This window comes from Narcine bancroftii, chromosome 6 (assembly GCF_036971445.1).
Source record: "Narcine bancroftii isolate sNarBan1 chromosome 6, sNarBan1.hap1, whole genome shotgun sequence".
Classification (NCBI taxonomy): domain Eukaryota; kingdom Metazoa; phylum Chordata; class Chondrichthyes; order Torpediniformes; family Narcinidae; genus Narcine; species Narcine bancroftii.
In genome coordinates this window covers 178,141,679-178,158,639 of record NC_091474.1, presented here as the reverse complement: position 1 = coordinate 178,158,639, position 16,961 = coordinate 178,141,679, and the positions used below count along the sequence as shown (strand labels likewise).

The 16,961-nt window shown below is 39.6% G+C and overlaps 1 protein-coding gene across 1 annotated transcript in view; it reads right to left on the bottom strand.

Moving 5' to 3' along the window:
- Positions 1-16,589, bottom strand: part of lama4 (laminin, alpha 4) — a 157,684-nt gene extending 141,095 nt beyond the window's left edge. The window contains exon 1 of the mRNA XM_069886827.1: positions 16,153-16,589. Within this exon, the coding sequence (XP_069742928.1) occupies positions 16,153-16,332 (180 nt within the window). The 5' untranslated portion in view covers positions 16,333-16,589. The remainder of the gene's footprint in view (positions 1-16,152) is intronic.
- Between the last annotated feature and the right edge of the window lie 372 nt (positions 16,590-16,961).

The following is a 16,961-nucleotide window of genomic DNA, read 5'->3' as shown; positions in this document are numbered from 1 at the left end:
TTGCTCATACCTTGATGAAAATTTTAAGCCTGAAATATTGGTTATATCCCTTTCATTCCTATAGATGCTTTATTACCTACTGAGTTTATGCAGCACTCTGTGTCTACAGACTTTCCTGTTTAACTGCATGCCATGTAAACCACTGACCTTGCCAACTTTTTAGGCTGAAAAGTTATTTTTCAAACTAAGGTTGGTGTAATGATTTGCTCTGTAACATAATCTAGGAAGGTGCTTTTGGTTTGACCATTATACTGTTTGCTGCCATGCCTTGATCACTGACTATATTTGCCTACTACCCTATACAATGCCTGGAACCACATTTAGCACCTCAGTGTTTGACCTGTGCAAGCCTTTCTACTCAGGTTTTAACTTCTGATGATAGCAAATTCCAAAACATGGGTAAGATTTTCCATATGTTCCAGACTAAATTTTTGTATATATTTTAAAAAAAGCATTTCATGCTATGTTGACTATTAGATTAAGAATTATTAGACTTTTTTTGTGGGAGACACACTTGGTAAAAGACATTTTAGTCATTTGAAGCCTGGTCTTAAGAATGCACAAAATAATATTAAGATTTACATTAAATGCTAAGCATTTATAGCCAGAATTTTTTTAAATTTACAAAAAATACATCAAAATAAATTTACTGCTCTGTGTCAGTTATGAAATTATTTTAAAAATAGCCTAACTTTTTGAACTCCATATTCAGAGAATTTTGAATATGTGGGAAGAGAAAGATGATGGTGTGTATTACGGGCCCAGAGAACTCCAAAACCCAGCAGCAATAGAAATTCACCAAGCCAAATAGTTACTTTAATTTTCTTAAAACATAAAAACTGGATCAAACTTTAAGTAATTACTATTAACTTAAAATTAACCCCCTTCTAATTCTAAGTGCATGTGCATGTAATGTGTTTAAGTTCAGAAAAGTTTTTTGATTCACAGTCCAATCTTACTTCTCGCTCCTCCAATTTCACCGGTATCAGGCAATGTGCGCAGAATTTAACATTTATGAATTTTCACCAGGGTCTAGTGTTTAAAGGTAATTGGTTACCACTCTGGAAAGTTCTTGCTGGTTTCAGAGAGAGATTTGTTGCTTGTTGGTCACAAACTGATACCTTCTGATTAGCTAGGTCAGTGCCTTGCCAAACAAACTTGCCCTATCAGGGTTTTCTAAATAATAACCTCTACTTCTGCAGGGTTCCTTTTGTTTTCCTTATTTCAGGTGAAACACTCTAGCCAGCCATTTCCTCTTGTATGGACCACAAGGGTTTTCAACAGGCTGAACTCAGAACTCACAGCCTGCCTTCAAAATGGGGTTTCAACAAGCTGCTAGCTTGCCATGTCTGCAGAAACCTGTTCTCTCTTTCTCTTAGAGAAAGCCTATTTGGTCTCTTTTCTCTCTCTCTGCTTGCAAAACCACATGACCTTCTTAGAACAGCAAACTGCAACCAGATAGATTGCAGCACGGGACCCAAACTTCTGAGTCTGTTCATCTGTTGCTTTAAAAACAATAATCCACTTACACCTGCTTTTAAAATTCTTTAGCAAAGCAATCTCATTATTTTATTATATTTGCAAAGGCCCTCGGTGCCTGCATGACTCACTTTCAGCAAAGCTCTTGCATTTTAAATGAGATCTGTTTTGTGAAGTATTTATATTTGTTTTTGTTTGTGACCTACATTACCCCCACAATCTATCTCCTTCAAAAACATATCTATATATAATATAAAATAAGATATAATCCATCACATGTGGGCTTCTGGGTACAGTGAAAGGGACTCAGAAGATGTTGAATCCAATTCAATGGAAAACTGGAAAAAGACAGTGGTAAGAGTGATGTAAAAAATCCCTAAATGTTACTGAAATAATGGAGTGTATTAAAAGAGTGGTGAACTAATCATTGGTGAATTTAATCTCCACATGGGTTAGGTTGATCATATTGAAAACAGCAGCCAAAAAAATGAATGTATAAAATGCAGTCAGTAAAGATTTCTGAGAAATACATAAAATAGCCAACTGGGTTTTGAATCTGTAACAATGAAATGAGATGGATTTAATAAATGATCTCATAGTAATGGATTTTCTAGGAAGCAATAAGAAGCTGGAGGGATTCAAATGGTTAGGCAAAATTCACAGAGAAAATTGGCCAATCAACAATTGAGGTTGGAACCATTTTTGAGACTTAAGGAGGGAAAGGGAAATAGCAAGCTTTAAAATTAAAAAAAGGCAGTGTGAGGAAGGAGGCATGGTGATGAAGATGGGAGAGGTAGATACAGATAGAGGAGTAGGAGTGGAGACCACTCTAGGGGGTAGGGAATGAGTGAAAACCAAATACTGGAATAGTCTAGGAGAATGGGAACTGGTAAAATACAGAAGAAAACAGTGGAACCAGATTGGGGTGGGAGTTGCCTAGAATTGGAAAGTTGTGTTCATATCATTGATATGCAGACTACTTATGTGAAATATTATTTGCTGTTCTTCAAGACTGCATTTGTCAATGCATGAAGCTGAAATACAGCAAGTGTGTGTGGGTATAGGAAAAGGAATTGGCAACAATGAGTTCCAGCTGTTGTATGAGAATCGAAGGCTCGTGCTCAGCAATGCGGTCAGCCAATATGGATTTGGTCTTACTGGTTTAGAGGAGGCAACTTCAACAGTACAGAAAGCTGTAGACTACATTGGAGGAGATTCACGTGAAAGTCTGCATCTCTTGGAAGGACTATTTATGTCCGTGGATGGAGATAATGAGGGAGATGCAGAGAAGCGCCAGTGGGATGGACAGATGGGTGGAGAGAGAAGAACAAAAGAGAGGATCACAGAGAGGGTGGTGCTGAGAACAGCAGAAAGATGTGGTGTGGGAAAGATGTGGCGCATAGTGGAATCATGTTGTAGTTGACAGAAGAATCATAGAACCAGGTACTGGATGAGAGGGCTGTTGGAATAGAAGGTAAGAACCAACTCTGTCTGGGGAGAAGTGAGGTGAAAGTGGAAGGGCATGAAATATGAGAGATGTGAATCACAACTTTTTAAATGACAGTATGGAGCAGTGAGGGAAATTATATTTCTCAAAGAAAGAGAACATTTCAGATGTCCTGGATTGGAAGGCTTGTCCTGGGAACAGACATGGTGGAGACAAGAAATAAGGAGAAAGGTAAAGCATCCTTACAAGTGTCAGTGTGGGAAGATTTGTGGTCCAGGTAACTGTGGCAGTCAGTTAGGCCCTTTCAAATTGCCTTGTAAAGAGGGGTTAACTGAACAATTTACTACATTGAAGATGCAGGTACAGGGCTATTTAAAAGGGCGGAACCGGGAAAGCTGATCATAATCTACCCGGGTCCTAGACCTACCTTGGAAGTGGTAAAAAGAACCCATTAATACTTACCTGGGTATTGTCCTCCACCTATTTGAAAGGGGAATGGCTCACCCCATTACTCTGGAACTTTAAACACAAAGGGAACAGAAAGAACACAGGGAACAGGGGATTCCCTATTGCAGAGGCGGGATTTCCCCCTTAAATTGCTGGGTTGGTGATTTAACAGGTAGGTTCGACTGCTATTTGAAAGGTGCAGGAGGTACATACGGCCCAATAATTTCACCCAGGTCTCAGGAGGGCTATCCGGGTGCTGAAATTTGGAAGCACCTAGTGAGTTTGTAATGAATGTTGGTGGATAATTTGTCTCTTGACATGGATACTGAGAGGTCCAGAAAAGAGAGAGGTGTCAGAAGTCATTTAGAAATGAATTTGGGTTGGGGTGGAGGTTGGTGGAGAATGTGATGAAATTGTCAAGTTCTAGGGATGTTTTCAGTGCATGACAGATCTTACCATTCAACTTGACATGAAGAAACTTGGGTATACAACAACTATGTTAAATTTATATGAAGTGATTTACAAAGAAACAAAGAAAGAGTTGACTAAGGGAGATTGGGCAGGTAGATTAGCAGGTGAGATAATAGTGAGGCTGAAGTGTGATGTCTCCTGAATGATTTGCATCCTGGGATTTCAAAGGAAATGATTACAGAGATAGTGGATTCAAGTGTTGCAATCTTCCAAAATTTTTAGAGTCTGGAGAATTATCACAAGTGCTAGTTTGGTACCCTTATTTAAAAAGAGTAGGAGGAAACTGGCTAGCCATGCGCTGTTAGCACAATATCATTGGAATAATGTTAGGAATAATTACTGATGAACTCCTGTTCGGCTCCGAATCATGGGTCCTCTACCGGCATCACCTAATGCTCCTAGAACGCTTCCACCAGCGTTGTCTCCGCTCCATCCTCAACATTCATTGGAGCGCTTTCATCCCTAACGTCGAAGTACTCGAGATGGCAGAGGTCGACAGCATCGAGTCCACTCTGCTGAAGATCCAGCTGCGCTGGGTGGGTCACGTCTCCAGAATGAAGGACCATCGCCTTCCCAAGATTGTGTAATATGGCGAGCTCTCCACTGGCCACCATGACAGAGGTGCACCAAAGAAGAGGTACAAGGACTGCCTAAAGAAATCTCTTGGTGCCTGCCACATTGACCACCGCCAATGGGCTGATATTGCCTCAAACCGTGCATCTTGGTGCCTCACAGTTTGGCGGGCAGCAACCTCCTTTGAAGAAGACCACAGAGCCCACCTCACTGACAAAAGGCAAAGGAGGAAAAACCCAACACCCAACCCCAACCAACCAATTTCCCCCTGCAACCGCTGCAACCGTGTCTGCCTGTCCCGCATCGGATTTGTCAACCACAAACGAGCCTGCAGCTGACGTGGACATTTACCCCCTCCATAAATCTTCATCCGTGAAGCCAAGCCAAAGAATACTGCTGCACATAGACATCAGTAGCACATTCCAAATCAATGGGTGAGAAACACATAGCTTCCCCATCATCTTGAGTTAGGCAAGGCTGCCCACTGTCTCCAGCCTTATTTTTGTGCTTCATAGAAACCTTAGCCGAATTTATCAGGAAGGACGAGGGCATAAGAGGAGTGCTGTAGCCAGGTGATGGAGGCACCCAATCAATGCCTCTCTGTACATGGACAACATTGCTGTCTTCTGTTCAGCTACACAATTGGTCTGGAGACTGATCAGCATATGCAGGCATCTTGAGTCTGCATAAAACACCAGGGTAAACTGGAATAAGAGTGAGGCAATGCTCTTTGGTAACTAGCCTGAATTGTCTACCATCCCCATCACAGTCAGATCTGACTACCTGAATATGTTTGGGGATCTGGTTTGGAGAGGCAGAGGCATGCATCAAAAATTGGTCAGAGTGGATCGCAAAGGTCCACCAGAAATTGTGGCTATGGGCACGCTGCTCCCTCTCGATAATTGGGAAGAACCTGGTCATCAGGTGTGAGGTGCTCTCGGTACTGCTGTGGGTGGCATAAGTATGGCCCATCTTCCACACCACCCTAATGGTCACCAGAGCATTTTTCCATTTTATAAGGGGATCCAAAATGGATAGAATCTAAAGGGGTGTCATGTCACAGACAATGAAGACAAGGGCATACCCCCTCATCCCAATGACCACCTTTTTGTGTGGCTGTGTGTGGAACCAAATAAAAGGGCACCAAGTGCCATTATGTGCTGAGGTACTACCTGTCCCAAATGTTGTGAAGGATGGGCCTGGTCCGATTGCTGCACAATTTCCCAGTCATCTGGACTTTTCCCCACCATCTATCTTTTGTGGAAACGTTTTTATAGAACAATATCTTCAACCATAAGGCCATCAGGCAGTGATCAGCATAGAACGACCTGCAGAAATGGAGAGACAAGGGCTCAATGGAACCAGTGGAATGGTTTCCTGAGCAGACCGTCCAGGTCATCTGCTGGAATCCCTTATTGCCAGGGCTCACAAAAAAAGCACTGGGACTTGGCCTGGTTGGTTGTGAGAAGACCCTCCCAATGAGATCTTTCCTGTACAACTGGAACACTATCCACTACGCATGTTGTTCTCAAGATGACTACAATGGAGTGGAGACCTCCATCGTCTACATCTTTGCTGAATGTAGGCTTACAAAAAGTGTATGGAGAAGGATGCAAGGGTTCTTCTCACGGATCATCCCAGTGGTAGGATATTAGAGGACTCTCTAATTTACAGGCCATTCCTGGGGATGGACACAGAGTCAGACATCCAGAACTGCTGGAAGACCATCAACTAACTCAAGGGAAGATGTATTTTGGTGTGCCGAAAACCTGTTGGCCTTTCAGAATGCTGAGATGTCGGTCCTGGAATGCTACTGATTGGCACACTCCAGGCTGCATGAGTATGTGCTGAGGGACCCACTGAGGCTTGGTGCAGCCAAAGAGAGGGTGTTGTGGGGAAGGACCACAGTCTGGAGTCCTCCCATTACTGTGCACTGAGAGCTGAGAGGCTGAGGCTGAGGGAAAGGGTCTTAACCAATGGTTTGGGGGTGGGGAGGGGGGAAGAAACAACAAGGTGCCACAATGGTGATGAGAGTGAATTTAGAGAACAAATATAATAATACACATGGCTGAGAATGTATAGATATGGCCGACATTATGGATGTAAAAAGATTTTGAATGGTTTTCTTCTTTATAGATAATTTATTGTGAATAAAGTATATTTTTAGTTAAACAAAAATCTAATAGAACATTTAGAAAATCATAATATGGTTAAACAGAATCATTATGCCTTCATAAAAGTGAACTCCGATCTGCCAGAGTTCTTTATTGAGGAAGCCACAGACAAAGGGTATGGAAAGGAACTAATTGATGGACGATATTTGGATTTTCAGTAGACTTTCAACGAGTTGCTACATAAAAAGTTATGTCACATGGATAGAGAATTGGTGCACTGTCAAAAAAAAAGAGTAAGAGATGTGTCATTTTCAGATTGACAACTGAAAACCAGTGATGTGCGATAGGCATCAGTCCTGGTGTTACAAGTGTCCACAAGAATCATCATGTACTATCGGCAACTTTGCATACAACAGAAAAGAATATGTGATGTTAAGTTGCAAGGAGGATACAAATGCTTTAATGAGAGAAAATATATTTTGAATGATTCAAAAAAATATGAAGTTGTTGAGAGTTAAAGGTGAAGTAATAAAACACGTTATTATTTAAATACAGTAAGATGACAAAAATGTGCAACACAAAAGGTTTTGGGGTTCCCTGTAGCAAATAATTGGGAAGGTTGATGAAATGCTGGCCTTTATTTCAAGGGAGTTGGAGTTAAAAAGTAGGGAAGCCTAACAGTAATTTTACAAGGTACATGTGAGGCCACATCTGGTGACTGTGAACAGTTTTGATCCTCTTATTTAAGAAGAGATAACTTATATATTGAGGCAGTTTATAGAAATTTCACAAAGAGAAATCCCTGTTATGGAGAGATTGTTTGATTAGGAAGGGTTGAATCTGTATTCATTGGAGTTCAGAAGAATGAGAGATGATCTCATTGAAGCATGTAGAATTCCATGGGAATTCAAAAGGGTAGGTGCTAGGAGGAGGTTTCACTTCACATAAGAGAGTCTAGGTCCAGAGAGTATGACTGTGATGAGGAAAACCTTCTTCCCTTCAAAGTTTGTGAACTTTTATAGTTCTTTGACACAGAAAACAACAGACGTTCAATCTTTGACTATAATCAAAGTTGAGAGAGGGATCTTTAATCACCATGCAAATCAAGATTAATGAGGAGAGGGCAAGAAAGTGAACTTGAAGAAAACTAATTCACTCATGATCTCATTTAATAGTGGAGCAAACTTCAGGGGCTGAATTGTCTACTGAGGTTTCTGTTTCTGATGCTGCTGTAGTCTTAAAGGAAAAAAAAGGGAAATGGAAACGAAAAGAAAGTGAACATAATGATATTCTATTGATCTTAACTTTAGAAGTGTCAAACCACTATGAGTGGTGGCCTATAACAAATGCAGATATATTGCATCATGACTAGTGAAGTGGCTGTCAGAAAAACACTGAGAAATATCCAGTTACCTCCAAACATAGGCAGCCAGATTTTATGAAGTAATACATTCTTTCATAAATTAATAAATAACCAGTTTTAGTTTCCACCCCTTATCCATCCGGACACCTGCATGTTCTCAGACACCAAGCTGTAATTCCATTTGGCTGCATCCAATCCTTAGCTTACGGACATCTTTCTTTGCAAGATTCGAGAGAGGTGATCAGTGGACAACTGTAGTTTTCCAGGCATGTATGTCTGTAAATGTCGAAGTACTCGAGATGGCAGAGGTCGACAGCATCGAGTCCACGCTGCTGAAGATCCAGCTGCGCTGGGTGGGTCACGTCTCCAGAATGGAGGACCATCGCCTTCCCAAGATCGTGTTATATGGCGAGCTCTCCACTGGCCACCATGACAGAGGTGCACCAAAGAAAAGGTACAAGGACTGCCTAAAGAAATCTCTTGGTGCCTGCCACATTGACCACCGCCAGTGGGCTGATCTCGCCTCAAACCGTGCATCTTGGCGCCTCACAGTTTGGCGGGCAGCAACCTCCTTTGAAGAAGACCGCAGAGCCCACCTCACTGACAAAAGGCAAAGGAGGAAAAACCCAACACCCAACCCCAACCAACCATTTTTCCCTGCAGCCGCTGCAACCGTGTCTGCCTGTCCCGCATCGGACTTGTCAGCCACAAACGAGCCTGCAGCTGACGTGGACTTTTACCCCTTCCATAAATCTTCGTCTGCGAAGCCAAGCCAAAGAAAGAAGATGTCTGTAAAGTGTGGCTGCTCTGGCAAACTTAATTTCACCAGCCTCACTCAGATGGAGGAAGAAACAGGCTTGCAAATGTTATGATCCTTGCATGATCCATTTTAGTATCTGCTTTGAATGATTCTGCAGAAGACTACACATTGAGGGCATGGCTGACTGACCAGCTAATGAAATGAGAATGCAATAATGGTAATTATGGTATGTTTTCGTTGTGATACTGTTGGTTGAAATAATCTGCATTCCTGAACTTGGCATTGCAATGAGGTTCTTTGGTTAAAAAATGTCACTTGTGTTTTTCCACAAGTGCTATTTGCCCTCAGACAGCTCCAAGAAAAGTGCAGAGAACAAAACAAAGGACTCTACATCACCTTTGTTGACCTCACCAAAGCCTTCGACACCGTGAGCAGGAAAGGGCTTTGGCAAATACTAGCGCATCGGATGTCCCCCAAAGTTCCTCAACATGATTATCCAACTGCACGAAAACCAACAAGGTCGGGTCAGATACAGCAATGAGCTCTCTGAACCCTTCTCCATTAACAATGGCGTGAAGCAAGGCTGTGTTCTCGCACCAACCCTCTTTTCAATCTTCTTCAGCATGATGCTGAACCAAGCCATGAAAGACCCCAACAATGAAGACGCTGTTTACATCCGGTACCGCACGGATGGCAGTCTCTTCAATCTGAGGCGCCTGCAAGCTCACACCAAGACACAAGAGAAACTTTTCCGTGAACTACTCTTTGCAGATGATGCTGCTTTAGTTGCCCATTCAGAGCCAGCTCTTCAGCGCTTGACGTCCTGCTTTGCGGAAACTGCCAAAATGTTTGGCCTGGAAGTCAGCCTGAAGAAAACTGAAGTCCTCCATCAGCCAGCTCCCCACCATGACTACCAGCCCCCCCACATCTCCATCGGGCACACAAAACTCAAAACGGTCAACCAGTTTACCTATCTCGGCTGCACCATTTCATCAGATGCAAGGATCGACAATGAGATAGACAACAGACTCGCCAAGGCAAATAGCGCCTTTGGAAGACTACACAAAAGAGTCTGGAAAAACAACCAACTGAAAAACCTCACAAAGATAAGCGTATACAGAGCCGTTGTCATACCCACACTCCTGTTCGGCTCCGAATCATGGGTCCTCTACCGGCACCACCTACGGCTCCTAGAACGCTTCCATCAGCGTTGTCTCCGCTCCACCCTCAACATCCATTGGAGCGCTCACACCCCTAACGTCGAGGTACTCAAGATGGCAGAGGTCGACAGCATCGAGTCCACGCTGCTGAAGATCCAGCTGCGCTGGATGGGTCACGTCTCCAGAATGGAGGACCATCGCCTTCCCAAGATCGTATTATATGGCGAGCTCTCCACTGGCCACCGTGACAGAGGTGCACCAAAGAAAAGGTACAAGGACTGCCTAAAGAAATCTCTTGGTGCCTGCCACATTAACCACCGCCAGTGGGCTGATAACGCCTCAAACCGTGCATCTTGGCGCCTCACAGTTTGGCGGGCAGCAGCCTCCTTTGAAGAAGACCGCAGAGCCCACCTCACTGACAAAAGGCAAAGGAGGAAAAACCCAACACCCAACCCCAACCAACCAATTTTCCCTTGCAACCGCTGCAATCGTGTCTGCCTGTCCCGCATCGGACTGGTCAGCCACAAACGAGCCTGCAGCTGACGTGGACTTTTTACCCCCTCCATAAATCTTCGTCCGCGAAGCCAAGCCAAAGAAAAAGATTTGACCTCCTGAGTGTTTCCATTATTTTCTCTTTTTCTTATATGGTACACACCTGTCAGCAGTTTGAAATGTATGCACTCATGGGAAAGTATAAAAAGAAGTGCTAATGCTTCACTTAAAGTAACTGTGTCCTCTAATGTAAAACATATGCCATTTCTGTTTTTTAACCCTGAAAACTCGATAAGAGAAATGCAATTATCACGGTATCTTTGCTGTGTGATTAATTTACTGGTTGCATTTGGAGCTTGCCTAAATAATTGAATCATCCTTTGTTTCAATGTACAATTTCTAAATAATTTGCCAGTTAAGTTTGTGGAAAATTCTACCAGAAAGCACAGATGTGATGTAAATATGATGGATAATTGGTGTAACCATTAAACAGGACTCACATGACAGAGCCTCACTTCTAATAAAGTTAATCACAGTTCCACATGGAGGGCTAGTGATTTCTGTTTTCATTAATCATGTGTTCTTTTGCTTTGGTATAATAGTGTATTCTGCAACTGGCAAACCACAAGTGAGCTTCATTTTCTGAATAATAATTTTCCCTTAGTCCCTTAAAGTTATCAAGCTATACAGGGTCATTTATTTCTCATCTTGTCAGTCTGAAAATAAATCTACTCCAGTGGAAACAGTCCTAGTATATATACCAAGTGTCTCCCCATAACAATAATATTGTATAATCTTACTCTGGTTTGTTGCTTAAAAATAGATTTATTTTCATGATGTGGTTAATTCTTACAAAGCTGAATTCATTACCTCTCTTCCTCCTAGAAAGTCATTGAAAAGTCTTGTCTGTGAATGGTTGCAAGACTGTGGCATTGCTGTTCCAAAAATGGTGTTAGCTAAATTATGCCCAGCAATCACATATGGCTAAGCAGGATGGCGTGCAACTTGAAGGGTTGGGTTTCAGCCAAATGTATATTGATTGATTCCTTGGGCTATGCAAGCATTGTCGGTTGCTGTGCTAAACTATTTTTTTTATCTGTTTCAGCACAGCTTAATTCTGAACAGGGATTTCTATACAATGTACAATTGCTTGGAGGAAAGATTGCGAAAAACTCACAAAATTAGCTGCAAAATGAATAGAGGGGAGATTTATTTTTGGCTTGCTTTTGTATCTAAGACAATAAATAACAGATGTTGAATACAACTGTCAATAAAACCAAATTTTGGAAGTAGAATACTTGGAAATTGAGCAAGTAATATATTGCATTCCCAATAAATATCCATAAATAAATTTAACCCTATGGCTAAAGTGTCTCTTTACAAACAAATTGTCCTAAATATCTGTAGAACATGGTGCTTTGACTGTAACATTCTGGACTTTTGTTGCATTCATTTGTCATTAATTGCTTTTATACATTAAACTCGCCATCTTATTGGTCTTCTGCTTCGGTTTTATCGAGTGGGCTTGAACTTTCTGGGAAGTAACTATCACAACTATTTGGACACTTTATTACAGACTAGCATCATTCCATAGAATGGCATGAGGCAGATGGAGTTACGTGCATTCAACGTTGCTTTTCCATTCATTGCATATTACCCATCCAAGAACAGAGAGTGAAATATCTGGTAAATAAAAGTTATATCTTGAAAGATAATTATTTCATAGTCATTGCATAAAATAATTTTGTTTTCACAAAGCAAAATGGTCCCAAATTTGAACAATTCAAGAATTTTTGTATTCTTTGCATAAACAGCAAACTAAATAGATCTTATTTTATGCTATGGAAATGTACTGGATAATTTAGTTATATTTTTGTCAAATATATATATTTTCCAATATCAAACCCATCAAAAATCCTAAATGTTGTTTCCACCCAAGTCAGAATGAAAAAAATCCAAGATGTGGATACCCTCAGAACAGTTAATTTCAACTCAGTGACATTCAGATTTCTTGGATGAATCAGATGTATTTTATTGGTAACATAATTCTGATGTCCTTTTGAATGATTTTATTGGAAGGTATGATGCACTTAAGTGCTTGTCTTGTTTGAGACTGAAATATCTACCTTAGCAAATGTGTATCTGGGAAATTCAAATCCCAGATGCAAAACTATCGAGGGGATAAAATGATGACTTTATAACCAACTCTCCACACTAAGAAAAAAAAACATTTTTTGATAAATCCAGCTTCTTCATTTTGTTAAATCACTTCTCTTCTGTTCTACAAACCTCCAATCTGCATGACTGTAAAATAAGTTAAGATGAAGGATGGAATTCATAGGATATAGAGGGGAAAAAAAACCCAATATAATTCGAACAAACAAAAACTGAAAGAAAAATCTTTCAGTTTCTTTTTTCAACTTATGGTATGTGCTTTCTCCATCCAGCTTCCAATAATTAACTAAACTTCAATTTATGTAGTATGAATACATAACTTAATGCTTAACAATAACACTTAAAGGTTATATCTTAACTCCAAAGTCCAAGTTATAGTATAATAATTTCACCTGCTTTTCTCCAGAAGTATTATTTTAGCACTAATGTTGGCCCAAGAGATACTCCTTGACACTACATTTTACTATAGATTTAACACCAAACCCCAGCTGGATCAACCTGGTTATTTGCAACATAAGAGAGTTTAAAGTCTCAAGAATACAGCATTGCAAGTATTTTGATTCTTCCTGTTTGGGTAACATTATTTTTTTTAAGACAAAAGCTGAAATAAGTTATGTCCCCACATGAAGTTCAGTTTACAATGGAGGTCAAGACGTACACTCTTTCAGAGCATCTAAAGCATTCATGATCTTCACATTGAATTCCAGTATCAACATTAATTTTGCAAATTAATTATCATTTACATTTTAAAGGAGGGGCAAATCAAATCAGGCTTCTTGGGGCAAGTTGGATTGTGTATATTGATGATGAATTATACAAAATTATCAATTACGAAGAATTCTGTATAAGTTAAAACATTCCAACTAATTTTATTAAGTTGTTAGTACTTGTTGGGAAACAATTTATTGTATGAAAATTTCTCTGAAAAAGGACCACCAAGCTCAAACTTCCCAATGAACAAGGAAGTTCTCAGTCGCCTGGCCAATTCTAACCAGTGATTGTTCTTCTGGGTTCCAATTAAACTTCTCATGGAGTCCTGTGACAGAGCACAAACCCCATTTAATTCTCCAACACTTACACTGAAAACATTTCCCCACTAAGACTGCAAATGATGAATATGCCGAGATGAATGCATTGGAATGACTGTTAAACAATGAGGTTAGGAAATATTTTAACATATTTTGCATCAATTGAGTTTGCATTAATGAATCAAATTATAGTTTTGAAATTGCTTTAATCTAAATAAGACAATGATTTTAATAGTTTTTGAATATTTCAAAATAATAGGAATCTTCAGAAGCATTCAATATTCTTGATGGCTTTGATAGCAAGCTAAAATGGTGAACTTGCTTAGCTGGCAGTCAAAGCCTTTTCACCTATGTTGGATTCTGGGCTTGCTGGTAATGTTGATTTAGTTGACATTGCTGTTGCCAATTGGAATGTTTGGGGCAGCAAGACCACATTAATGAATGTTAAAAGGGCAGTTTAATACTATATATTCGCCATCATTTACTCTTCTGTGGATCTGACTTTAATCAAATGTCTGTGAATGTCATAATTAATTCAAATATACATGATTAATTATATCTAAAACCATATCTAAAAGAAGATATTGTTTTATTTGGCATAAAATTGTGATAGTCTGATGTGAATTTTTGACAGGAGAGTAAATTAAAAAAAAAACTCACATTTATTTGGTGGAAAAAGCCTCTGGTAGAAATAAACATCACAAGTTATCATTTTACAATGTTGAAATTAGGCCTGAATAAGCCTTCTGTGTAATTATAAATTTCAGTTTGAATGATACCAGAAACATTGGATGATTAGTTATTTTTGCAATGGATTGACAAGTCGGCCATGGCCACTTTATTTGGTTTGGCTTCCATTTTGCTGCAAGTTGCCAGGATATAAATTTCTAACACACTTTGCAAATTTCTAAATTTCTTTCAATTAAAAAAAAAGTTTATTGAAGATTTCACATTATTTGGGAGCTGGATTTATCAAAAAATGTTTTTTTCTTAGCGTGGAGAGTTGGCTATAAAGACATAATTTTATCCCCTCGATAGTTTTGAAATTTGAATTTGCCAGATACACATTTGCTAAGGTAGATATTTCAGTCTCAAACAAGACAAGCACTTAAGTGCATCACACTTAAAACAGGTTTTGATTTCACATAATCTCTTGGCATAATTTTATTTATTTCCTTGACTCATTGTTTAATAATTATTTCTCTGACTTCAGTTAACTAATTGGGGGGGGGGGGGTGGTCAGACATGGAATCTGGTTGAAGAATTCAAATGACTTGTCTCAATGGAATACGAGTGCGTCAACTGAAGAGTGACTTTGTGCCCATGCTCAGAAGTTTAAATTCAGTGACTGTGGTCTTTGTATCATGTTAAAAACTTTTTTTTTCAAGATCTTAAAAGTATGTAGCACATTCCACAGATGTCCATTGCTCAGATAGTTTTCTAATCATTCTCTCACAAGAGACAGTGATATGTTTTTCTCCACACTAGTGAGAAACTCCCATCAGACTGCGATTTTATTACATCTCCCATTGATCGTTATTTCTCTTTATTACCGCCCCCTTCCATGTGTCTGCGCCTACACTGTAAAGCAAGTCGGCTGTAAAGAAGCATTCCTGATGTTGATACCATTTGACATGTCAAGAAAGCCACATGCACCATGACTCCTTCTTACATTTTGTTAGAAACAACTTCATTTTTATGGGAAAAATCAGCAAAATCCAGACACATATGCCTTTAATATAGAAGGAGAAATAAATCTTAAGATAAGCAGTTCCCCGCAGGTCAATGAAATAAAAACTATCATTTTTTTTTCTATTTAACTCACAGAATACTATTTCTTTGTAGTTTTGCTTTTGATTCATATTTGATATTTTTGTTATTTTTTTTATTTCCTCATCTGCTTGAGTAATGATTCTTCAACCTTTCCCTTATTTGTTCCTCATAGTTTCCCACCTTATTTGCATTATACATGTATTGGTATTTCTCTGGTTTTTAAAAAAAAATCTGTCCCTGCCACTTACTATTGTAATATCAGGTATCGGGTCAGGTACCAAGTATCGTTTATTTATCGAAATCAACACCATACAGCAGTAAAACCTTGTCCAATGAATTATTTGGTATTTGGTATTATCTTGTTCATTGAATTAATTTGTATTAAATGGGATGTCTCATTCCTCCTCATTTTTAACCTGAAATTCAACAGATCCAAACAGTCCCTGAAACTACATCCATACATCATTAATCTTACAGATAAACTGGAGTGACTTGATATACAGGCAAGGAATGTGACACAGTGAGAGAGGCAGGAGACAGATCACACAATGGAAAGGTCAACAACAGTTTCCTTTCACAAACAAAACAAAGATGAAAACCTGAGAACAATAGCAGAAATCTGTAATATTACTGGCTGAATTTAAATTTTGGAACTATGTTGAACTGGAATTCTAAGCAGGGATTTCATCATTTCTCAATTATGTTTATTTCTTAAATATCTCCTAGGAATATTTTGTTAGACCATTTCAAACAGTGATACTATTCACCTGATGTAGGCATATTAACAAAAGAGAGGCAGTATTTAATATAATTAACAATATTTAATATAACTAATATTAATAAGCTCTTTATATGAAATTAGTAGGTTACCTTCTCAGACGGATTCTCTGTGTTCACTTGATGCTGGTCTCCAAAGACAATAGATATCCCAGTGAGATTATCTTCCGTATTAACAGAAAGCCCACTGCTTTCTCCAGAACTAGTGGCTGGGTAAAGCAATCCAAAGGCAGTTAGGTAGAAAATGTGCTGCCAGAGTGAAATCCAAGCCATTTCCTCCCCTTCTCCTGACAGTCTTTTCTTCAGGTTAATGTCAGACTCTCTCTGGAGTTCGCTTGCTCCTCCTGTTTGTAGCTGTGGATGTTTTTTCTACCTCCTGCTTTCAATTGCCAGATGTACCACTTTAAGGCAGACTTAACGATAGCCTAAGAATTTTTTTTTTCACTTCCTTTCCCAGCTTATGCTCTGATTTTCCCCTAGAGGTTCCTCTTAAATAACATACGGGTGGGCAGTGCTTGGAACAAACTCTGTCAAAAGAGATTTGTATTGCAGGAAAACACAACAGTTCCCGTTCATCTTATCACAATTTCATCAGGATACAGACTGAGCCTATGTTCAGCTTTGGCTTCTTTCATATGTGTAGCTCTCTCTCATATTTCCATCAGCCGCCTCTGCCTCACAATTTATTGCTCAAATCCCAATCCAAACAGTCCACAGTCCACAGCAGCTTCCTGCCTGTATGACTTCAGGGTTTGGAAGATTAATCTAAAATGTACAGTAGGCTCAGACTTGTAAGAGTCAGAAGTATACGAAAGAAGGGGTTAGACCAATAGGATGCATAACATTTTTTATAATTCAGTTCTCCAGAGGTAAAGTTCTTAATTTGAGCAGTTAACACTATG